The following is a 24,208-nucleotide window of genomic DNA, read 5'->3' on the forward strand; positions in this document are numbered from 1 at the left end:
TTTTGAAATCCTGCTTCATTTCAGACTATGAACAGCTTTTTAAATTACACAGATTAAGGATGAGGTGTTCAGCCTAAACCTAAATGTTTACATAGCACTAAACCTCTAGAATCACCAGTTTATGACAGCCCTCTCTATGAGCAGTACACAACAGCTACTAACATAATGAATATGTCTTTCCCTTTCAGGAAAGGCAGGAAGCCTCTGAAGTTCTCTTCTGGGTGCAACCTTAAGCTTCTGCAAACATGCATCCATCTAATCTGATCCAGATGCAAGAAGAACAATGCTCCTGGTGTGATCCTTATAAAGAAGGGATCTAAAACGCCCCTGAGTTACAGCTTCACAAAGGAAAATTCCTTGAAAATGTATAATGAAGTGGGAGGTGAGAAGAGAGGGAGCAGATGCTCCAAATGACTTTCTCCATATGATGCAGGCAGGTAAAACAAACTGCAACCATGCATCTTCCAAACAAAACTACAATTTCTTACCTTTGAACAAGTAGGGATAGTTCTTGCCATCTGAACCCAGGAAAAGCAGCTTTTTAGGTTTGGTTTTGGTAGGCAGGATTGTGATGGTGCTGCCCACACTATGAATTGTGACTGTGTCTCTAGTAGATACTTCTCCAGGAAGTGCTATTTCAGTGTTCATCATGGCAGCCAACCAAGGGCTGATTTCTTCAAGTCGTAAAAGGTAACTAGCCCGTTTCTGTGCTCTCTGCTGCAAACTTAGCATAACCTATTCCAAAGAAATTTTTTATTTAGGTTGAGGTTCACCTTAACACCTAGCATTAAAAAAAATAAACATCACCAAAAGAGACTTAATGTTGTCATCTTCCAGAAAGCATGCAAATTTTTCTTAATGTACATTTCATCCTTGCCACCCTCCCAATTCATTTACAGCTCAAGATGAAGATGACAAAACTAAAATCCACATTTTAAGCAGCAAATACACTCTGCCTGGTGATAAGCATCAAAGTCACAGAATCATAAAGAAGTCAAATATTTGAGCTGTGGTCAAACAAAGCAGCGTTCAACAACCTGCTTGTTTGTTCTGCAAAGCATAAGGGGAACTACAAAAAACAGTCTTTGTGTGTAAAACCTGGTCTGTCTACAAAGACTTTTAAAAACTACCAGGTTGGCTCCAGATATCCAAGTAAATATGTATTTTGTTTCTCATCAGACCCATCAAAAAAACCTAACACAAGACCACATAATTGAAAAAAAGTTGCTGCACAGCCCAAGGACTATGCTTAGATAATCTGAGTACCAACTTGCAAAATTTAAATCAACTAAATTCCAATGGCATGAAGTGTTTCAGAACTACAATATTCCAAAAATAAAGCCCCCTCCCCCCAAACCTGACAGCATCCCAGACAGCAGAAAAATCTGAAAAAAGATAAAATCCATTTCATTGGGTAAAAATGCAAAAATGCAGACAGTAGAACTTGCTAGAGGGAAAAATTATTGTGCTTTAGGTTCTAGTATGCTTGTGGTGATTACAAAGATGACAAAGTTTCAGCCTGCAATTTTGATATAGAAAGAGAATATTAAGGCGAGAGTCAAGCATGCAGTGCAGTAATAGGATCAGGAATCTCCACATTGTACTTGCAGTCTGTGCACACAGTACCTCTTTAAATGGGAGCCAGCTGCTTCCAGGTTTAGCAGGATTCAAAGGATTCTTCAGTTTCTCCAGTGCATTTTCAATTGCATCTCCATAGTTATCCTGGAACCATTTCTCATGGGGAGTTTCTGCAGGAGCTGCAGTGATGCTTCTTACATGTTCCAAAGCAAATACAATGGGCTTCATTAGAGCCGTGTGCTTCTCACGCATGATTGCTATTTTCTCTTCTCTATTAAAAAAAACACAGGAAACATTTCCTCTGTAAAACCAAGTTACTCCATAATCAGAATATTAAAATATGCAGATGTTACAATTATCACTTGAATTATTCAAAGACAACATACTTCCGTAAAGTGTTGTTGTTTTGGACCCTCTTGACTTCATCTTCCAGTTGTTGAATCCTTCTGAGGACATACATGTGCTGCTGCAGCAAAACTCCCAACCAAAGCTCATCCCAAAGAACTGTGACTCTGCGCAGCTCAGCCACTAACATCTGAACCTGTACAAAATGAATCAGGACTCACTTTAAAGAGTACTACTATTAAGCTTTATTTTTGTAGACAACTTGAAAAAAGATGACAGCCTAATAGCAAAGATGCACCAGACCTTCTGTAGGTCTACCCATAAGATATACAAATTATGTATTTTGTGGTTCAAATAAGAGCACTAGTAGCATACATTTGGATTATTTACCTGCAATACCATTGTTGGATTTGCAGCAGAGAGTTTCTCCACAATTTTGCTGTAACAATCTTGCATCATTGCTTGATCTTCATTTAATCCAACTTTTGTGTCATCTTTACTACTTTCTTGAGAAGCTGGGGGGCTCCCTCCATCACATTCACCACCCAACAGTTCTTCTCCTTGAATATTACCTAGCAAAGTAGGGATGGCAGAAGGCAGCTTGTTTCCTAAATTTAAAAAAAAAAATGTTAAAATATTAGCTACACTGTTCTGGCCTTGAAAGATACATCACTCAATACTTCATTCAGCATCAGGTCCCCATATTATATTAAGTACTGGAGAAGTTTATGATGATAAAAGCGAAAAAATAACTTATTTGCCAAATGGGTAAATCAAATTAAAGGTATCAGTGAGGACTTATAATAAAAGTATTCTCAAGATAGAATGTATCAGTTAGGGGAAAAAACCCAAACAAAACCAAAAACAAATCAAGATGCTTTTATCCAGTATAAAAAATATATTAGCTAAAATGTATTTGAGGTTTTTTTCCCACCTCCATACCTGAAGTCTGAGATTCACTGCTAAGTGAGATGGTACCCACTATTGCGGGGTAGAGGATGAGATGAGGAGAATCTTGAGCCACTCGACAGAGTAAGTTGCAAATACTCTGTCGAACATACACTTCTGGGTGGTTCAGGCGGGAGAAAAGCTGAGGTATGATACCTTCAGAAACAGGGAGAGAGAATGTGCCGATTCATTTCATTGCACTTCAAATGATGCAGTTTCTTACTTTATTTTTAAATGCATGCTGGTTTTTTGTTGGGAGAATGTAAATGTTTAGTTTCCCAATAAAAACTGTTTCTCACAGTACAGGCAATAGATCATTTCTACTATTCAAGTTCAGGTAACATCAGATGCAATATATAAATTTTTTTGCCAAGCACTAGGAATTGAGTTTTGCACATGGTATGTGTTATACCATGTTTCAAAAATAAGAGACATATTTATCATTCTTTTAAGTTACCATAACTGGACATTTCCAAAGAAGGTATAATTTTACAAGAGTTGACCTATTTTGCTACATTCCACACTTCAAATCAGTAACCTTTTCTAGGAAAGTCCTTGACCAACCAGAACCAGTAGTGTAATGACAAATACTTCTGAGACAACTGACTTTAGCCACACATCTTTCTGTGAACTGCATTTCCAACTACAGCTAGACAAAACATATTATATTACCAACTCTAGAAAAACTTGGATGTAATACTTCATCAACTACATCTCCTTTCTCCTTCAAAGTCTTAATGTGGGGGATGGAGAGGATTAGAGTATGTGCTATGTATCTAGTCTATGTATCAGAATGCATGAAAGACAGGCTCTTCTTCCATCATGCTTACATACCAATTTTATGAAAGTGCTATGAATTACCTTTCTGCTTGTTTTTAAAGAAAATGCATCAAAATTAAAAAACTAGGTAAGACATACATACCTCTCCAAGGAGCAGTAGGTGTAGTTTCTAGCCCGTGCTCTAGATACTGTCTAAGTTCTCCAGCATGTTTCACAAGCAGTCGTAGCAGCCTCAGGGTTGCCATTACAATAACATCATCAGTGCTTTGCTCAGAAGTATTTCTTAAGTGCAGCCGTGGATCATCTTCATCAAGTGGAACCTTGAGGGAAAGAAATACTCCTCTAAGCTAAGTATGCTGTTCATATTACCACTTCGGAAAGTTTAACTGTACCTCCTCACCAGCACAAACACTAACCTGACCAGCATTGAGTTTGAGGAAAGTGAAGTATGCACTGCAGGAAAGCTTATAGAGACTGAAGATTCTATCTACAACTTTCCTCCACACTTTAATTAACCCTTCTGTTGCATTTTCATCAAGATCTGAAAGCCAGGGACAACTTGTTAACAACTGACGCCAAATAACATCCACCATATCATCTTCTTCATTGTCTTCATTTTCAGTGATTTGCAGAGTCATATCTTCATCCTAAGTACAAATAAAGAAAAAAAACATTTCTGTAACAAGTATTGTTCCTAATCCAGTTTTTGTCTAGGCAACTCATGCAACTGCATTACTTTATTATACTACCATAGTCTACAGAACCTGATGGTTTCTCAGAAAATTAAAATTTAGATAATACAAAACATTTACAGGATTTAATATGAAACACAAGGAGAGGAAAAATATGATTTAAGCTGAAGTTGAACATTTTTTAAGCAAGCAAATTTACACTTACTTGAATCCCAGCTGGACGACACACCGCCTGCCCAAGAATTCCATAGATTTTCTCCTTATCTTCCTCTGCAATGTTCTCTGGAAGCAAGTTCTGAACCTCAGATTTTTCCCGGGGCAGCAGACGAACACCTTCTCCCTGACTGTAACATTAAATGAATTCTTAATCCCCACTGAGCCCATTAAACCTGTATATATAAACTCCTTGAAGGAAGAAACCTTCACCCTTATCTCAAAATTCAACTTGCTTTTTTTTACAGAGGGCAAGTTACCAAGAGAATATTCCATTTTCTTCTCACATGCAACTTCAGACCACCAAGAACAGTAATCATAAGGTAAAACTTGTTTTCTTTGTATTTAAGAAAACTAATTGTGCCATATAAATGTAAACATCAGGATGAATTTACCTGGCATTATCAACTACTTTGCGGCCCCACCTATAAGCCCAACTAGCCAGGGCTGCCCAAGACTTGGCCACTTCAGGAGCCTGTACTGAAGACAAGTGATATAGCTGTCCCAGAATGAAGTCAGGTTCTCCAACTCCAATATTTACTGTGATAGGAGAAACAGAAAAATGTATGTTACAATGGAAAACCTACTTCTAATTTCCTTAACACAGAAAATATCAAAGCATTTTAAGTACATAACATTTTTTTCAGCCAAGTAGCCAAGTTAGTACACAGAGTGTAAAATTCTCTGAAATGCAATGTTTCAGTTCTGACAGTGACTGCAAAACAAAGATCAGTTTTCAATTTACTAACAGCCACTGTCTTATACTCTACAATTACATTCTATTTCACAAAATAATGGAACTGGGGCAAGAAACTAGTGAACTCCAAAAGAGCAAGATGCTCCAAAGCAGACTTTTATGAAGTAGCTAGGGCAGTGCATTTCTGTTTACTTGTATATACATTTTCTTCAACATGAAGTCAGAAAGCAGCTATTACTTAACATGCTTAACAGCTCTAAAATAGTTCTGACTGTACAAGAAAGGAAACCAAGTTATTTACAAAATCCATGTTTAAGCAAAGAATGAACTTTCCTTGAAATGTCAAGATAAAGTCTGCCAAAAATTGGGAATTAGAGTACATTTTGTGGCAATAACAGAAGTGTACAAATTAAGTATAGCTTAGAGATTATGAGAAAAACTAAGGTAACTGCTTTGCACACTTATCAGGGCTTTCAAAATATAAACCCTGTCGATGCTTAATCCAAAAGATCTAATTCAAACTTCAGCAAATACAGGAGCTGAAAGCAGACAAAATGAACTGTTATATCCTCCTCATAAAATTAATGCATTCCAGTTTTTTCTTCAGGCACTTGAATGATAAAAATGTAAAAAAAAAATATTAGGAGTTCTTTAACTGTGTACATTTACCTATTTATGTGTGTATTAGGAAAACAAACACACAAGTAATGAAGCATTTAGACTTTACCAATGTGACTGGTGCTATCACTCAGTGGAATCATCAATAACTAATTTAACAAAAAAATCGTAAGAAGAATAAGTCTACCTGTAGATTCACTTTCAATCCTAGGATATTCTTCTTCTAGAGTATTAACAGCTGGGAGATCAATCAAATTATAGATGTTTTTAGACAAGGTAGACAGACCAGTGTGATTCTGTTGCTGTCGAGCTCTATACACTTGTTTCAGCTGTCCTGAAATCTCTTTCCACTCTGCTTGAATCCATTTAGCCAGCGTGAGAATAGATTTAGCAACTGCATATTCAGCTTTGGCAGATTTGCAAAAGGATATGGCACAAGAACTCAGCATTTCCATGGCATGTGTTGACTGACCTGCATTTCACAAAAAGTTTATCTTCAGTAGAATGTTAACTTTATTCAAAACATTTTTTCTGAACTTCAGCATATTCAGGTACAGCTTGTAACAACGTAACTTTACAAAGAAAACTGTCTTTGAAGTTAAAAATTACAAGTAAGAAAAGACTTGTGAAACCACTTTCAGATTGAGATTAAAATTACTAGGATGAAATCAGTTCCTATTGATACTGCTCTATTACAATTTTCTTCAAGGTCAGGGGAAGCAGCCAGGTTAAAAGGACAAGAAGCTCAACTATCTACAACATAATTAGCAAACACTCACCTGCTGTGTATAACAATTTTGTTTTCTCAATATCAAGTTCAGGACCCCATTTTTCATCTATCTGACCCGGTGCAGACAATTTTTTGAAGTGCTGGACTAAGTCTTGTGCAGTGGTGGTTTTCCCCAGCTGAACCTCACTGCACTGGGCGAGCAGCCGCGTAGCCAGGGCGATATTTCCTCGCTTCCGCGCAAATTTCGCCGCTGTTAAGCCCAGCTCCATTAGATGGCTTTTAATTGGGACTGTTGGTTCTGAAGAAAGAAGACATTGTACACAAAATTATTAAACAAAGAATAATTACACCTGATTTATACAGATAATTTCTGCTCAATGTATTCTGTACATGGTCATCAGTAAAAAATCATGGAGCTCTTTTGTGTTCCCTAACGTCACCTTCAGAAATTTAGATTACTTCATTTCTGCCTAGAATATTTATGTACCCCACCTGAAACAACAATAAACTCCATAAATTAAATGCTGGGCAAAACAGTAATTTTTCCACTGTAAGAATTCTTCTTAACTAACAAAACTTCACATTCAAATGGCTTTTTTGATTGCTTTTAAAGACCCATTATTGACAGTGTTGAAGTGTTCAAAAGTGAAATCATTTAAAGCTTGAAAATGAGCAAGTTAAGTGCAATTAGAATAGTGTGTATAGAACAGATAAGCATTGCAGAATATTTTTTTCTTCACTGTCTACCTTAGAGAAGTAATTAGGACCCGTAGTTGTAAAGCAAGACACCTAAACAACCCAAACTTCGCTCTAAACAGTGATGAACCTAAATAATAGAAAAAGACACAGCTGCTGCTTTCAGCAGAAGTTTTAAGTTCAAATTCTGCATTTACCCCTCATAACACTAAGAAGAGCTTCCATACCTTTAAGTTTTTCCATCAATTGATTCTGGTACACTGTGTACCTCAGTGCATGCATCCATGGCCTTACATCATGCTGCTTGCATGACCTCAAAGCATCATTGAAGAGAGGTATAAGACAGTCCTGAAAGAGTTGTCATGAGAGATATTTACTAAAATGTGTTTTCATTTATTAAAACCAAAGACCATTTTACAGTGCAAATGCTCTTATTTGCATTAGCAGCCACTCTTGATCATTCACTGATAAAACACAAATCTGTTTTATGCAACTCCAGAAAAACACACATGGTTTTGAGAGAACAACACTGAGGAATAGCTCAAATTCAAGCAGAATTGTTTTCTGAACACGGTTAGAAATTGGAAGTCAATCCTTCATGATGGTTGAAGTTTGACACTGAATTTTTAACTGCTGAAGTGATTGTTTTCGTAAGTATTTATTTAAAGTTACTTTTCAAATCAATCACCTGTGTGTTGTAGGAGTAAGTGTTATAATGTACTCGGAGAAGGAGTTTTAACACTTTTCTAAAAAGTAACTACCAATAAAACTTTAAAAATACTGTAAGTGTAATCGAAAGAAATTGTGTATTTGTAACTACAGATACAAAATTTTAAAAAGCCAACAACTTGAGTCGAGACTTTAGAAAACTAAATGAGGTCTTTTTACAGTGTGATTAAAAACAGTCAAAACAACTGATTTATGTACTATATCCAAAACTTCCTAACTTGGTTTCAAGCACAGACATACCTCTGATGTCAGCCTGTTGGATACAGTGTTTTCCAAAGCAGAGGAACAATACAACTGAAGAGTGCTCAACACTGGTAAAGACTGAGACACAGTGAGTGTGGAAAGTCTTAAAGGTCCCATAGCAATTCGTGATGTTTGCTTTAAGTACTTAATAACATTTCTGAAATAAAAGAATCAGAACAGTCTTTTTTGTTACCTAGACTTTAAGAGTAAATAGCCATATCAAAATTACTGTACAAAAAGTGAATTCAACATCTTCAAAGAGATGAGAAAATCTTGCAATTTCACACACAAGTTACAGTATGACAGTTATGATGGTTCATTATTAGACTGACAAGAAGTACTTTATCATCTCAAAGTACTACATCTCCAAGTTAAACAGCATCTTATTTTTTCTCAGTAAGCTTGTAACTCACAGCAGCTACAAGTGGTAGCAAATTAACACATATGCTTAAGTATAAAGCAGCGAATGCTTTTTGCAAAGTTATGTTTAACAAACTAGAAACAGCTTTTCACAGTTTATAACATTCATTCATTGCACATTTCAACTTACTCAGATATTGACTGCCACTTTTGCTCCTGTTCTATGTGGTTTACAGCTGTTGCCAGACATACTGAACTTCTCAAAAGCTGGACTTCAACTGCTTTTTGAAGTTCTCTTGGATCAGGACTTAGCATATTAGGAAGGAGCTTCTTCATGTCTACATGGAGATTAAACAATTGAAACCAGCTAAAACTGCCAATATTTTATCAAGTGTCACCATCTGAGAATGCATTTTTAAGAGCAAGGAAGTTTGGATAAACCCCTTTTAAAAATACATATATGTATGTAATACATATGTATGTACATATTTATAGTAGAACTTAATGACAAATTACTTAAACAAACACATTAACTCCAGCAACACGTGTATCAACATTTAGGATGACCACTGCCAATCATTTTTAAGTTTTATTCATAAAGGCTTTGGTCAGTCCACTGAAGACAGCAAAATGCATTCAGAAATTTCAGTCTGTCATTTATACAGACAGATACATGAAGAAATATTTACTTCTGTATTTGAAATAATGTTCACTTATGCATTTGTACCTATTTTTTCTTTGGATCCCCCTGCAAGTAGGTTGATATTTTCTCCTGGTAATAATTCTAGTTGTTCAGTGCACTCAGTAAGTTGTCCAGATTCAAAGCTGCTCAGAGATCTGCAATTCAATGTTTAAAGTTTTACTTTCATATTTCTTACTTCATTTCAGTTGCTAAATAACTTATGCAGCAAAAGGAAATTATTCAAGCCTACCTCAAAATCCTATAGAGCACTTCAGATAAATTCTAAGCAATAATCTGAATTTTCACAATTAATAAAAGGCAGTAGTACAGCCCCAGATGGATAAATTCAGTATCAGAGGGAAAGCAAAAAAACACCTCTCTAGCTATGAAGCTTTTCATATTACAAATACACTGTATTTATTACTCTTCTATCACAGTCAGGAAGAAAAAGGTTGACTTACTTTAGAAGAGTTTAGAAGCAAAGGAAACATCAAGAATCTTCCTCTGCTCCAAGAGCAGAAAAGGAAGTTTTGGTCTTTCATGAGACCACAGTTTCAACTCTTCAGTTTACATGAAAGCAAAATTCCAGAAATACTGGAATACTGTGCAGGTCACAGATTGTACAATTTGTATTGCTTAATAGCCTGAAGCTGCAAATTTAACTTTTGTTTCCCCAGTTTTTTCTACATTAGGAAATAATTTGGGCATTTTAGACTTTTACAGAACAATACAAAAAAGGCACTGAAAGGTTAAAAGGCTTAATGGCTCAGAATAGAGAAGACTCAAAGCTTCAGTATTCTTGTTACTATTCACTGAAGAAGGAATCATCTAAGTATCTGCATTAGGAAAAAAAAAAAAACATTCAGCTTGTGAAAACTCCCCTTTCTTCTAAATTATTTTGATCCTCATTACCACAGGGAGTCACTTTGCAGCCTGCAGAGGAGCAGAAGAGTCAAAGCGCTCCTCATCCTCAGGAATTCTTTACTGGATCATGAGAAAAATCCTGAACCTTACATTCAGTAATTATCTGGATTGAAACTAATTCAAACCATCCAAAAGGACCAGACCTCTGCAAGCACTTATGATGTTTATCAGAAGTGCAATAGGTTTAGTTTACAAAAACATGAACATTCAGAAATTAAACTTTCACATCCATGACAAGCACTCCCTCTCAAGGATTACCTGCACAGCACTGAGTGCTGCAGGAAAAAGGATTGCCCCTTTCACTGACAGAAGTAGTCACTTTTTCAGACCTCCAAAATTTTATTTCAGCACTCCTTCTATGCTTCTATTTAAGTCAAGAAATTTCAGTCAAAAGGACTTTATGATTTTTACCTCAATAGTACAGGGATGGCAAGTAGAAAGTTGTCAAATGAAACAGAAAGGACCCTTAAACCTTGAAGGACTATTGCCACAGTACAAGTGTTTTTTCATAAACCAGACAAATATTAAGGGTTAGGAAATAAATGCACAAATGACAATATTCTTAAGATATGTACCGCTAACAGTTATTTTATTTTTTACTACTAAGTTGCATGAAAGGGTGCATCTTCTACCAGTACAAGTAGAAGAAATTTGTTATCTTTTATTTTCAATGAAAAGATGTTTTGTCTTGAATACTAAGAGACCTCGGCAGTCAGAAAGCCACTTTAACTATACAGAATTATGTTACCTCTTTATTTATTTGTATGGCTAGTAAATACCATGGTCAAGTTTTCCCCCTCCCAAGAACAAAACTTTCTTATCACACATCTATTTTAATTACATTCAGTTCTAAGATACTGAACTCTAAGGTATTGTTGAATAAAATTAATTACATCCTTACTTTATGTAGTTAAAATCTGCTTTCAGGTTGATTGAGGTATTACCATTGCTTTTTTTCAAGTCATGGACCATATTTTGCCACTCCTGAACAGCAGACCAGTCAGCAATAGAAATGTAACATTCACATGCTTTGTTACCCAAGTAGTTTATAACTTCAGGTGAAGAGTCACTTGGTTTAGTCAGAACAGTTTTTCTAGCTTCTCCTGTGAAATGAAAAATACACTTAAATGTATATTCATCCTTCTGTATCTTTAAACAGCAACTCTCAAGGTAATAAGCAATACTCAGACTTAATTCCTATGTCTTTTTTGACAAGAAAAGCACTTAAAAAAACCCTAAACACCACAACCAGTTCCACAAAGTTCCACTATTCTTCTTCCACATGGTTAAAAAAAAGTATTTCAAATGAGATTTTGAAAAAATTAGTCCATATTTGTAAAGAAGCATCAAAACACAAACAGAAGAACTAAATTAGGAACACTGATGTCCCTTCACAAGATGAAACAGAATACTGCAACAATGATTCTCTAAAATAATTTAGAATTAAATAAGCAAACTACCAAATATTTTACCTATTACTTTTAGTTTCATTCAGCTAGACCTCAGTACTGCAAACCTCAAACCTCATATCACTGGTTTCAATGGCATTAAACAGCTCACTTCAACTGCAGACAGAAACAGGTTTTCAGATGCAAATATTGGGCAGTATCATCATCACAGCTACATCAGTGAGTGTTCTCATCTTATGTACAGACGGTTGCAAAACTGTGTTTCTCTTAAAAAGAAAACAATGTATACTGACCATTGAAGGAATGCTTTGGGCTAGCATTATTCACACTGTTTGAGTTTGCCAACTTCAGAACAGTTTTGTCAAAGCCTGTTATGCAGCAATCCACTCCTGTCATGGAGCACAGGTGCTCCTGGTATTCCGCAGTTGCTTTTTCAAACCTTAAACGGTTTAATATTTTAGTCAGCATTTCACAGAACCAGTTTGCTTTTTTTGGTAAACAGACTATATTTTAAACATTTCTTTATCACCACACTCAAAATTCAAATGTCACCTTCAGCAAAAGAAAGGGATTAACAGAGAATACAACCTTACCGGCTGAATTCCTAGGTTACAGCATAGTAAAAAAGGTTCTAATGCCAACTCCAAACCAACCACAGACTGAAGGAGACAAATGAGTTCTATATTTGACTGTCACAATGAGTAAAGCTGAATATTGAGTAACATCATATATAAACGATTGGGCCTAGGTCAAAAATTTACACCTTAAACTTGACATTTCTGAGAAACCTCACATATTACAGAGCTGCACATTATTTTAATGTACATTACAAAATCCAGGCAATTTAGTCAAAACTGAAAGTTAAAATATCTAAAAATACTTGATACATTAGGTATCTCAGAAAGACACAACAACTTCAATTGACATGGAAATCAGATTAGTAGCCTAAATTCACACCACAACTTAAAAGGAGAACTATACATTAAGAATAAGAGCTCAAGTTTGTAACATCGAGTTATCTGAGAAAACCTACCTCCCTTCTGCTTGTTGAGCTACAGAACTGATCCAGGAGAGACTCTTCCCAACTATAGCAGATGACCAGACAGCAATACCTTGAATAGCTTCAGGACAGTGAAGCTCACACAATGCTTCTACCAGCATCATAATTGTTACTTCCAATTCATTTCCCTAAAACCGAACCAAAAGCTTTATTTAACAAATCTCACTTAATAGCTATATACATGGTTAAATACTTGGAAATGGTAAAGTAGTATTTCACTGTAAGCATAGTGATGTGCTCTGCATATCCGCCCACTACACTGCTTTTGGAAAAGCAGTGCAGCTAAGGGAAAAGTGTATATGCTGTGAATTCAGTCTGAATGTCAAAACTAAGCAAGCACTGTGTGATGGTCTATGCCCATGTAACCATTTCATAAAGAAGAGCAAAGCAGTAACTATCTAGTGAGATTCCTGTGTTAAAATATTTAAGCAGATCAAGTCACACACTGAAGAAACTACTCAGCTATTCAAAAAAGGTTTAACCACTTTATCCACTCATCCAAGCCTGCACTTATCTGATAGTTACTTTACAGAGAAAGGATTCCCACACAATACAGCCACCACCACTTACACCCAAAGGTAACCAGAGACACTACCACAAACCCAGGAAGGCCTCATGCTATTACATCTGAGATCTTGTACAGTTTAAGCAGAATCTTCTGCTTAAAATGAGATCACTCAAGTCAAATTGTGAATGAACTGTAGCATTCATATACAGAAAATATGTATACATTACATCCTAACTTCCAACCTACAGTATCACTTAACCTCAAAAGTCTGTCAATACAGAAGTGTGAGTTTAAAATGTTGCTTTAAATAACAATATTTTACAGACCAGTTGATTTAATAACTCCTGACTGCTCTAGCTTAGTTCTTTTAGAATATAGTGAGAATGTTTTTGCAATAGTCAACAGGGTTTAAGAAGAGAGTACCTGAGAGAGACTATTATTAGTTTTCATTTCTGTGAGTAAATCAAAACCATGCCTGACTGTCACAGCAGGCTGGCCAGCCAGCAATCCAACTCTCATGATGGAAAGTCTGATCCGCGTGAGCCAATCTTGGCATGTTTGACGATTAGTATAAAAGAATGTCCTGATAACCTTTAAAGACAGAGAAGATAAGATTTACAACACCATTCTTCCGTGTGAAACAAAATAGTTACATTCAGTACTACATTACAGCAATCAAAGTTGGGACAGGTTTCCTTTCTGCAGTTGAGTTCTCAACGGAGAGATGAAGAAACAGGTAAAATTCTATATCTTTAATTTTATTAATGTAGATGATCTGAAATCATGCACAGTATGCAACAGGCCAGGCACACTGCCAAGACAGAAGTCCTGAAATGAACTGACTATAAATTATATCTTGCTGTCATGTCAAAGTCTGGTAATTAAACAGCTTATTTCAACAGTGAAGAATGCTTTGCAGTTAGAACCACACAAAAGGCTATGCTGTTTATAAATAATTATTGTATTGCTCAAAAAGCAACTTAAAGCCTCAAATAATTGTCTTGCTTTGTAACAGGACTGCTGACAATCTGCAAATAAGTGACTGCTACAAATTAGAGGTTCTACAGACTTGCTTGATTTGAACCACAAAACAAGCTGTTACTCCAGAAATAAATCCTGTTTTCACTTGTCAATAGAAATACGCCAAACTCAAAGCCAGACAGATTAAGAGTCTCCAAGTCTGCTTCAGAAATTCTTCTGAAGCTCCACCGTTAAGACCTGAACAACCCAGAAAACACCCTTCATTCAATAGACTGTTCCAAGTAACTTCTACACTGTACGATGGACAAACCTTGGGTGGAGAGGTAAGGGCATTGGCACATCCTTCGTAAGCATTGTACATCAACTTTTCCAAGTTCTCTAGATACTGGAGAAGGAGAACAAGCCTAAGCTGGTTGCTACTGTGTCCTTCGTCATTGTCTGCAGTAGTCCACTGGCTAACATCTTGGTCAGGGTTTAAGGTATGGGCTGCAAGACTCCTAATAATACCTGCACATTTTACCAAAACACAGAAAAAAGTTACCAGACAGTACTTTATTTACATGTGTCAAGGGACAGCAATGCTAAAGCAAAATCTCTCAGAAGTTAACAGTAATTATGCAACTGCTCTTCTGCTATGGCATTTCTTGATATGTCAAGCACGCTAAAATCTCTAATAAAGCCATTGTGTCTCTTGCCTTGAACATGAAGTTCTTAGCTGCACAATTCTACAAGAAGTCCCATGAAAATAAACTGTAATTTTTACTTTACCTTCAATTGTTTGAAATGTATCTTGGGCTCTACCCAGAGGAGTTCGTAACTTTGAAAGAACAGTAAACTGAGCTGCTTCCCAAACAGCCCATTGCCAAAGGACTGCATCAGTCTTCAAGAGGTTACGAGGGATGGTTGGTTGCTCTCTCTTATCTAGTCTTTGACAGCTATAGAACAATCTTTCTAACCAATTATCCTTCCTGAAAGAAACCAACAGTATGTTAACACAAGTTCACATGGTAACAAGTTCATACTGTGCACACTTCAGCTCCCTATTGCTCTCAAACACATCTCTTCTCAGATTATTTCCAAGCAGCAACATACATAGGCAAATATGCAAAAAGGTGCATATTGAAGATATTTACAAATACTTAGAGAAGTGTAAAAAAATTATTGAAGGTAAAGCACTTGTAAATATAATCACAATTTTTAAACTAAAGTTTACTATAAATATCCATGGATTTCAGTTTAAAAATAAGTTCTTACCCAGTTCGATGAGAGTTTCCATACAAAATAAAACTAAGGACATCAGAGAAATCCTGTGGATGGAATGTATTACTTGGAGCTTTGCTCATGTGACTTCTTATAGCCAAAGAAATTTCTTGTATTTCTGTGTGGGTTCGGTTACTGCAGGAAGAGGGGGGAAAATGTAACCCATGTTGTAACGTCCTTGAATAAACCAAAAAAGTTACACACGTGCACATATATGTGCACATAAGTACTAGAAACAATATATTATTTGTCTTAATACCAAAGTGCTGCAAAAGTTTACATCTTTGACATAAATTTCAGGATGATACTGCTGGAGGTTTCTATAACATAACACGGGCCTTAAAAGTATTGATATTTGCTGCAAGAAGTGCTGCACAGTTTATAACATTTTTAAATTACTCTGTGTACCACCTACTGTTATTAAACCTGTAAAAAGAAGGCATAGCAAGGCACTTCATGCTTTTTAAATTAAGGCAGTATGACATTCAACTGGCATTATTTTTCAAATAAATGTCAGCAAAGAAACTCAACTATTCTCTACAGTGAAGTTAAACTGAACAGCTTACCTCAACACGACATCTAAAGGAATTGACTTCAGAAGTTTTCCAAAAGTTTGCCTTACACGAGCACCACTATGTACTAGCTGAACACGACACACATCAACACACCTGCATCACCAAAAGGATAAAAAGGTGATAACATTTCTAGCAATAGCATAATTCTAAGAATATACATCTTTCTGTGCAAGTACCTTTGCAAAAGGTCATCCGGGAGGGAGGAAGAGAGGGCATGGAGGCTACTGCATGCTTGGAGACAAATGTTTGCATCTTCCAGTAGGGCTGAATTAAACAGTTGAAAGAAAAGAAAAAAAATTAACTTGCTAGAATTAGGTAACTTAGGCATGAATCTCATTGTGGTAGAACATCTAAATACATTTTTACTGCATATGTGGCAGAAGGAGACAGACTTTAAGCAATACTTTTTATTTCCTTGACTGGTTTTACTTAACTGAGTAAATGCTTAGTAGCAAAGTCACTTGTGCTACATGTTACTTATGGGCCTGTTCTGATGGTTGACACATTAATCCTTCTATGGCCTCCATACACTGGCATAATACACAGCATATTAAAAAAAACAAGCCCTAAGGTAACGTGAGTAACTCCTGATCTTGAGAAGTTACTGCTCTTGCTAGTATTATGCCATGAAAAGCATTTTGTATCATTATTTCTATTTCCAGGTTTTGAAAATCAAAACAATACATGACATCATGGAATGGCTCCACTGCTTTTGATCCAATAAAATGCAATCTTATAACTAAGATCTGTCACAGCACTGGCATTTTTGCTAGATCAATTTCATGATAGGAGATGATTCTTTTAAGAAAATTAAATGTTTGCATAAGTAACAAGTAGGAAACCATCTGAGAAAAATGACAGAAGAGTGTTTGCGCAATATGAACAGGAAGCACCCATGAAAGCAAAGTACAGTTACAGCTATCAGTGACATATAACAAGGTCACTTACATACTTAGTTATGCCACACAAGAGACAGTTAGTAAGTAAAAATGTGATATCTTACTGTTTGCTAGAAGACCTTTACAAAACTTGTGAAAAGATGGGAGAGAAAATAATGGTGCATATGTTTCTGATTTTTTCATCAGAACAGCCACTTCCAAAGCCCATGTCATAAGTAGTTTCCTTCAAAAGATGAAAGTATTAGTCACTCTATACAGTTACAGAAAGATATGTGAATATAACTTAAACTGCTTCAAGTTACAATACAGTATTGTACAATAACTTGTGTTTTTAAAAAAAGGTTTTGTAACATCAAAAATATCCCTACTCACAGCATTTTGATAACACAGGATTGTAACTATTGTAAAATGGTGCCTTCAGTAAGCAAAAACTTCTTTTCAGTAGATAGTTCTGCTTTTACTCTACAGATTTTCTGATGTTTTCAATTTTCCTACTTTTCATGCACAAAAATGAGCAGCTACTTTTTCCACATGCATTCCATTATTAATGCTTAAAAAAACCCAACAATAAATACTTGACTGGTTAAATTTACCCCAAGTTTTATGCATTAAAACTATCCTGACTTCTGAATTAAGGCATCTATTGAAAAAAATAGTTTCCTGATTAATCAAGAAAATTCTACTTACCTCGTATCTTGACTAAGGTTATCCTTCTTAAGCAGCAGCCCCAAAAGGTTTAGGATGATTGAGAAATGTTTTTTTGTTGCTGTGGTTACAGTACTTATAACTGCTCCATCAAACAGAGAGGGAGAGGAAGAACTGAGGCTACTGGATATGAAATGGTCATGCCTGAAAAGGCAAAAAAAAAAATAAAAATAAAACCACCTCAAGATTAGGGATAATTCCTTAAAGTATATAGGGGGGGGCTTAAAGTATATGGGGGGATGCCACACAGTGAGGGAACACCAACAACAAACCCAAAACAACAACAATAACAATCAAAAAACCCAGCAGCAAAAGACACACAGTAACCACACTATGTCAAAACCCAACCAAGTATTTTGATCCCTAACCTAAAAGAACAAAGCTACAATTTTACACCAGTCCATGCAGCCCAGTAACTTGCTTTCAACTGTGGCTGGTATCAAATGCTTAAGTGAAGCATCATCAAACCCAAGAAATGTACAGAGTAACAGTTAAACTAGTATATTCCCTTATTTGACATTTTGTAGTAATAAGGTCCGAAATGTGTAATAATTGTTGTTTACATTTCATTACCTCTCCTAGATCTCACAATAAGCAAAATAGCAAACAATCTTTCCTTATTTATTTTCAGTAGAGTTCTCCCTCAGTTATCTCTATTCAAACACAAGACTTCTAATCTGCCTTTGAATAAAGTGCCAAATTTTAAGCCAGGATATGCTTTCTTGGCTGAGATACAGACTCCCTGCAATTAATGAAAGTAAAAACTGATTAGGGAAGTTTGGGCAAAAGCTTAATTGTAATAGTTTACTTGAATTCATCCTTCCAATATATTCTGTTCACATCAGTCCATCCTAGTGCTTTTAAAACACTGATGAATTATTAATCTTCATACCTGGAACAGTGTGAGTATAAGGTGTAGAGTACTGCATACTGGACAGCAGGAAAATGAACTGCAATGTCACCATGAACAATCATCAGATTTTTACTCAGTAGTGCAAACACAGTTGGTGAAAGGGCCCACATCTGTAAAACAATTGCAATATAAGCAAAGAACCTTAATAAATAGGATCTATTTTTAAGTATAGTTTCCATTGTGTTTTTCTTCTTCTCAAGGGAAAAAATGTAATTATTTTCTGACCTTAATTGTAACTATTTAGTTTTCCCTCTTAAAACACCCTGCTAAAAGCAGTTTATGTCTTTACTTGGAAAGATCTGGGAGAAGTGATTACTGAGAAAACTCTAAACTGCTTTTATCTGTCTTGATTTTCAAGAATTCCTATGACAATCTTAGAATAAATCCAGGAATAACACTGGTAAGATGCTCTTCCCTAGAAACTGCTTTTCATTATGCACTAACTAGAGAGACAATCCACCCATTCTATTTCCCCCTAAGCTTTAATGCTGCAAGTTTTTCTATAATCTAAGTTATCAAAGGATTGTTCCAATTATATATATGTGCAGTACTGCTGAAATACATTATGGTATACTTTAAGTAAATAAATGTTTTTACACTTATTGCACAAACTTGATCTGCAGACTTTTTACTCACCCCAATTAATGAGTTTTTAGCATTTCCAATAGTACTTAGAGCACTGAGGTCAAATATAACAACAAAGTTTGCATTATCCACGTTGAATATACGCTTCTTGAAAGAGTCATGCTGGATTTCAGAACAGGCCTCAGGAAGATGTAAACTATAGAGAAGACTATTTAGAGCACAGGTCATTTCTCCTAGAATCAACCTGTAGGCAGTCTCCAAGACAGGAATGTTCTTCAGGCTCAATACGGCTTGGTATACAGCATGAGCTGCTGCAACAACCTTGAGAAATAAAATTATAGTAATAACTGATTAGCATGAAATCATAGAATGTATTCTTCACCAATGCAGAATTTAAAATATACTTACTTATCCATGAACAGCCTAATCTGATACACATACCTATCTTCAATTTTCTGTAATTAATATATTCTGTAAGTAGTACTTAATTACTTTCTGGATGATCCATATAAAATGCTGAGCATGACAACATCAAGTAAGGACTTCTCTATCTGGTATGACAGCCAACTTACCAAATCTAAATGTCAAAACCAAGAATTAGCTACATCTGGCTTTTCATAATCTTCATAGATATTCAGTTAGATAAAAGATATATTTAAAATGAACAAAGTTTTACAGTTTAGTAAATATATTCTAGGAAAGGCATGGAGGCCATTGTAATACACCTGTAGAAGTCACTCTTACCTCTTTCTCCTTATGATAACGAAGAACAAGTAGTTTAGACTCTGGTATAAATAACTTCTCTACAAATGATGATGGTAGTTTTGTATTTATTTGTTCAACAATCTAGGGATAAAAAGATCACAATTATAAATATCTCCAACTACCTGAATAAATTTTTATTAGGATTAATAAAGATTAATTAAAATACTGTTTTTCTAGCTTGCATATACGCTATACCTAGAAAAGACAGCTTCCCAGAAATGCAGGTATTTTGTATTTGCTTTCCCAAAATCACATTCAGAGAATTAATTTTCAGACTTTACCCATACAACTGAGAAAGCTGCATGATTAATTTAGATCAACTCGGGTTTAAGAGTTTGTGTCCTACGCCTTAAGAACTGTGTTTTGAAGCCTCATTTCTCAGGTCATGGCATAAGTAGATAAATACAACATACTAAGCCCCAAGATTCTGAAATTCACCAGGTGGTGTTATCAACTGCAGAGGTCAGAGAATGGCACTGTCCAACAGTCAAGGCAGACCAGGGGAAAACACCAAAAAACTACATTACAAACATCGAAGCTAAAACTAAACCCCACTTTATCAACAAGCCAAATCCATGACAAGCTAGCAGCATAAGCCAAGCTAGCAGCACTAGCCTTACAGAAAAGAATACAAGCATTTAGAAGAGGAATTTCTTGCTTGTGATCAGGAAGAGTTTTAAATATTTATCTAATATGCATGCACAAAAAAGCAAGGCTGCTTAGAAAAATACTACTTTCCAATGCAAAAAACCACAATAATAAAAATATGTACAAACCAGTGTCAACAGATTCAGGACTGAAATGATATAATCAGTGCCACAAGTCTGACAATTTTCCATTTGATCTAATCCATACGTGATGACCATGTCACAGTGTATGGTCATACTTGGATCTAGGCTGCCAAGTAAAACCCCAACACACTCATTGGCAGCTGTAAGAACGGCTTCAGAGAAGAATACTTCGTTTGCTGCAGTCACACATCTCATTACTCTGTATAGAACCTGAAAAATTAAAAACAAACCTAAATCAAGCTCCACTGTAAAGAGATGACGACCACATGCTATTTAATTTTGTTCACATCCATTTGATATCCTGTCCCATCACCTACTCAGCAGCTTGGTAAATTCTGTCAATAGAATATTCTGAATAATGCACATCATGGTACTACACTTCAGAAGAATAAAAAAAAAAATCACCTTCAAAATTGCCTGGATTCTTACTCAGTAAAGTACCTGTAAGGACCTAGAAAACCTAAATTCATTATTCAGAATTCTGTTCAGTTCCAATTGATGTCAACAGATCATGTCAACTCCTCCTGTAAAAGACAGACTAGTTTTCTTTTCTTGAGCTTGTGTCATAAGAATCCTCTGCAGATTAAGACAAGTTACATAATTGTCCTGGCTTTAATTGGGAAATCCATACACTTATTTATCCGAGAAGTTTTATCCCTCACAGAACTCTGCAAGGCCATAAATACCAATTGTGTAGCTCATGCAGCAACAACAAGATTTTGACTGCAGGTATTTATATATTTGATACCATTTACACCCTCTACAGTTCCTGTTACAGAAGTATAGCAGCTACTTAGCATATTATATAATCTTTTTTCCTGAGTTTACACTATCCTTTACTCTGCTGTAGAAGAAAAGGAGTTTGTTATCAGATTTGATAGATACAATTTCTGTAAAACCCTTATATTTTGTAAAATCAAACTCTTTAATTTGAATTCAGTTTTTATAGCATCAGTAGCCGTCTGAATAAATGGCAACATTATGGCTACAAAGACATAAGCATAAATCTAGTTGCATACAGTTAAAATGCCTAGAAAAGTTAATTTCTGCTATATATGACTCCTATGTGCTGCTATCACAATCTATACCTCACTATTTAATACAATTCTTTTAACATATTTCTTCAAGAAAATACATTTGCTCGAAGCTGAGCACACACATTCACATAAAATTCAGAGAAGCTAAATAAACTCAGTGAATAGTGTTGTTATGTTGTGATAAATCACACCAGCAACAAAAGAAAACAAAACTAAAACCTGGAATCCTTACATCAGTTACATATGCTTCTGTAATTGGTGGTCCTCTAATTGGGCTGAAGCGTTCCCCAATACTCCTCACCACAGTACTGAAAACCCGAAGAAGTGCAGCCAGTTTAGGCAGTGATACTGAAGGAGGAGGAATATCTTCGTCTACCGACTCCCTAGAAGCCACATGGCTGAGGTCCTACAGCAGAAGAAGTTTGATGTATCAGTATATATAATTTACAGTTATAATATGGGCATAAGAGATCATAATGTAAGATTGAAAATCTATTTTCCAGACATACTACAGATACAATTATACTTCTATTTATGCAATCTAACTTCACATACACATGAAGATGGGGTGTAGGCACACAATGACAAGCAAGTCACAAAGAAGTAATGAGATGCTGCTCAATCTCTAACTTCACATACACATGAAGATGGGTTGTAGGCACACAATGACAAACAAGTCACAAAGAAGTAATGAGATGCTGCTCAATATTTTAACCACTGATAAACGGTACTCCAACTATACACTATTAAAACAGAGGCTTATGACGTTCCTGGCCCCTGGAACATGATCTTCCATACTGCTGCACTGTTAACAATAGTTGTCTGCACATTTTTACCACTTTCCCCAAAAATTCCCATCCACAAACTCGAGTCAGGATGTTTGAGTGGCCATTCTCATTACACTGTTTACATGCAGCTGCCCTGACCTGGAGACCATGAGTTTACTAGCAGGCTACTTCATGCCAGCTGGCACCAGTGTCTGGGAACATTCCCAGAAGTGCTGATCTCATTAGTATAGATATAGCCTTGCTCTACCCCACTGTGAGATAAAAACACACTGGATGGAACCACCTCCTCCATGATTTAAGTTAATGCACGTTATCTTAAAACTCTTCCGTGACTAAGAATACACACCTTGTCCAGTCCAGCAGCCAAGCTGATAAGCAGCGATTTACTGCACTTGTAACCATGTGCCTACAACCACAGCAGCACAGGTTTCTTGACACTGCCAAAGAGGTCTGAATCCTAACTCTTAAAGCTGTACCATCAGAAGCCTTGGTGGACATATTTGTATGCTAGTAAAATCAGATTATTTATTCTGATTTGAGTGAAACAGATGATGCTGGAAGTACAGTTCCACCTGTACAATCTACATGCTAACATACATAAGGCAGCATTATCTATTTATAAACATATATGCATATGAGAAAACATATAGCTTAAGAAAAAGACAACACCTCCCCCCAAAACCAAACCTCTTTAACAAGTGTCAGATAAACTCTATGCCCGGTTAACTAGAAGGTTATAAAGTCAAAACAAAGTATGTTAAATTAATGTATTTCAGTTTTCTATCAGTTCCTGCTGCGTTATTTGCTGCACAAAAGAATATATTGGTTTATTTGAAAAAAAACAGATTTACCATTAACCTATGGCAGCATTAAGAACTTCCTTCCCCCCAACAGTCACTACTTCTAAAAAACTTGGACAACTAGAGAAAATACTAAGGAAAGACTGTGAAATGTTTTGACCGCAGCTTTTTAAAAACAAAGGCATTTTTGTTTGATTTGTTGATTTTATTTTTATTATAAGATTATTATTCTCAATGACAAGGGCTGAAAGCCTGGCTAGGGTACTACTTAAGTATTTAATGAGGATTTGTGTATAACTGTCATTATATATGCCTTAAGTATGCACCATAGTTTGATCCTCTTTCTCCAAGAAAACCATGTAATTTTATTTCCTACAAATATAAGACAAGGTATGGATTTATTAAGAAATCCACAACAGTTAACTCTGGTATATACCATAAAGTCGTTTACCTCAGCATAAGCTTCCATATCTTCTAAAAACTGACCCAAAAGTGTGGTAGAAAAAGTAAGATCTGCCACCCAAAAGGGCTCCAAGCTCTGCAGCCATCCTGTGTAAAAATACCATGGCAATTAAAACAAGGAGCAAGGTAATATAGGAAAATTAAATTTTATTTGCATACTGCTGAAGTAGAAGTTGCTACGGTAAGAGCAGGTTATCAGCACGATATAGTGAGTAACTCCCAAGACAACTGATATAGCTATAGGAAGAATTTTCCCAATTTCTTAAATGCTAGTGAAGTATCTTTACCACAAAGACTTTCTAGAAGGAGACAATATATTCATAGAATAAAATGGTTTGGATTGGAAGGGACCTTAAAGATCATGTAGTTCCAGCCCCCCTGCATGGGCAGGGACCCCTCCCACTAGACCAGGTTGCTCCAAGCCCCATCCAACCT

At 35.9% G+C, this 24,208-nt stretch overlaps 1 protein-coding gene across 1 annotated transcript in view; it reads right to left on the reverse strand.

The window, feature by feature from the left end:
* Positions 1-24,208, reverse strand: part of SMG1 (SMG1 phosphatidylinositol 3-kinase-related kinase) — a 100,640-nt gene that overhangs the window by 17,626 nt on the left and 58,806 nt on the right. Inside the window, exons 6-37 of the mRNA XM_010003296.1 lie at positions 23,763-23,860; positions 21,956-22,129; positions 20,672-20,896; positions 19,875-19,976; positions 19,182-19,451; positions 18,525-18,655; positions 17,615-17,776; positions 17,032-17,150; positions 16,205-16,292; positions 16,020-16,121; positions 15,448-15,588; positions 14,962-15,161; positions 14,504-14,700; positions 13,636-13,803; positions 12,678-12,832; positions 11,938-12,083; positions 11,137-11,338; positions 9,357-9,466; positions 8,820-8,967; positions 8,267-8,426; positions 7,525-7,645; positions 6,651-6,899; positions 6,059-6,343; positions 4,952-5,096; positions 4,549-4,687; positions 4,068-4,298; positions 3,794-3,971; positions 2,866-3,027; positions 2,314-2,531; positions 1,965-2,119; positions 1,627-1,849; positions 489-735 (exon numbers count right to left, since the gene is read on the reverse strand). Coding sequence (XP_010001598.1) covers positions 489-735; positions 1,627-1,849; positions 1,965-2,119; positions 2,314-2,531; positions 2,866-3,027; positions 3,794-3,971; positions 4,068-4,298; positions 4,549-4,687; positions 4,952-5,096; positions 6,059-6,343; positions 6,651-6,899; positions 7,525-7,645; positions 8,267-8,426; positions 8,820-8,967; positions 9,357-9,466; positions 11,137-11,338; positions 11,938-12,083; positions 12,678-12,832; positions 13,636-13,803; positions 14,504-14,700; positions 14,962-15,161; positions 15,448-15,588; positions 16,020-16,121; positions 16,205-16,292; positions 17,032-17,150; positions 17,615-17,776; positions 18,525-18,655; positions 19,182-19,451; positions 19,875-19,976; positions 20,672-20,896; positions 21,956-22,129; positions 23,763-23,860 — 5,451 coding nt within the window. The remainder of the gene's footprint in view (positions 1-488; positions 736-1,626; positions 1,850-1,964; positions 2,120-2,313; positions 2,532-2,865; positions 3,028-3,793; positions 3,972-4,067; positions 4,299-4,548; positions 4,688-4,951; positions 5,097-6,058; positions 6,344-6,650; positions 6,900-7,524; positions 7,646-8,266; positions 8,427-8,819; positions 8,968-9,356; positions 9,467-11,136; positions 11,339-11,937; positions 12,084-12,677; positions 12,833-13,635; positions 13,804-14,503; positions 14,701-14,961; positions 15,162-15,447; positions 15,589-16,019; positions 16,122-16,204; positions 16,293-17,031; positions 17,151-17,614; positions 17,777-18,524; positions 18,656-19,181; positions 19,452-19,874; positions 19,977-20,671; positions 20,897-21,955; positions 22,130-23,762; positions 23,861-24,208) is intronic.

The sequence above is a fragment of the Chaetura pelagica genome, unplaced genomic scaffold, assembly GCF_000747805.2.
Source record: "Chaetura pelagica isolate M959 unplaced genomic scaffold, ChaPel_1.0 scaffold138, whole genome shotgun sequence".
Taxonomy (NCBI): domain Eukaryota; kingdom Metazoa; phylum Chordata; class Aves; order Apodiformes; family Apodidae; genus Chaetura; species Chaetura pelagica.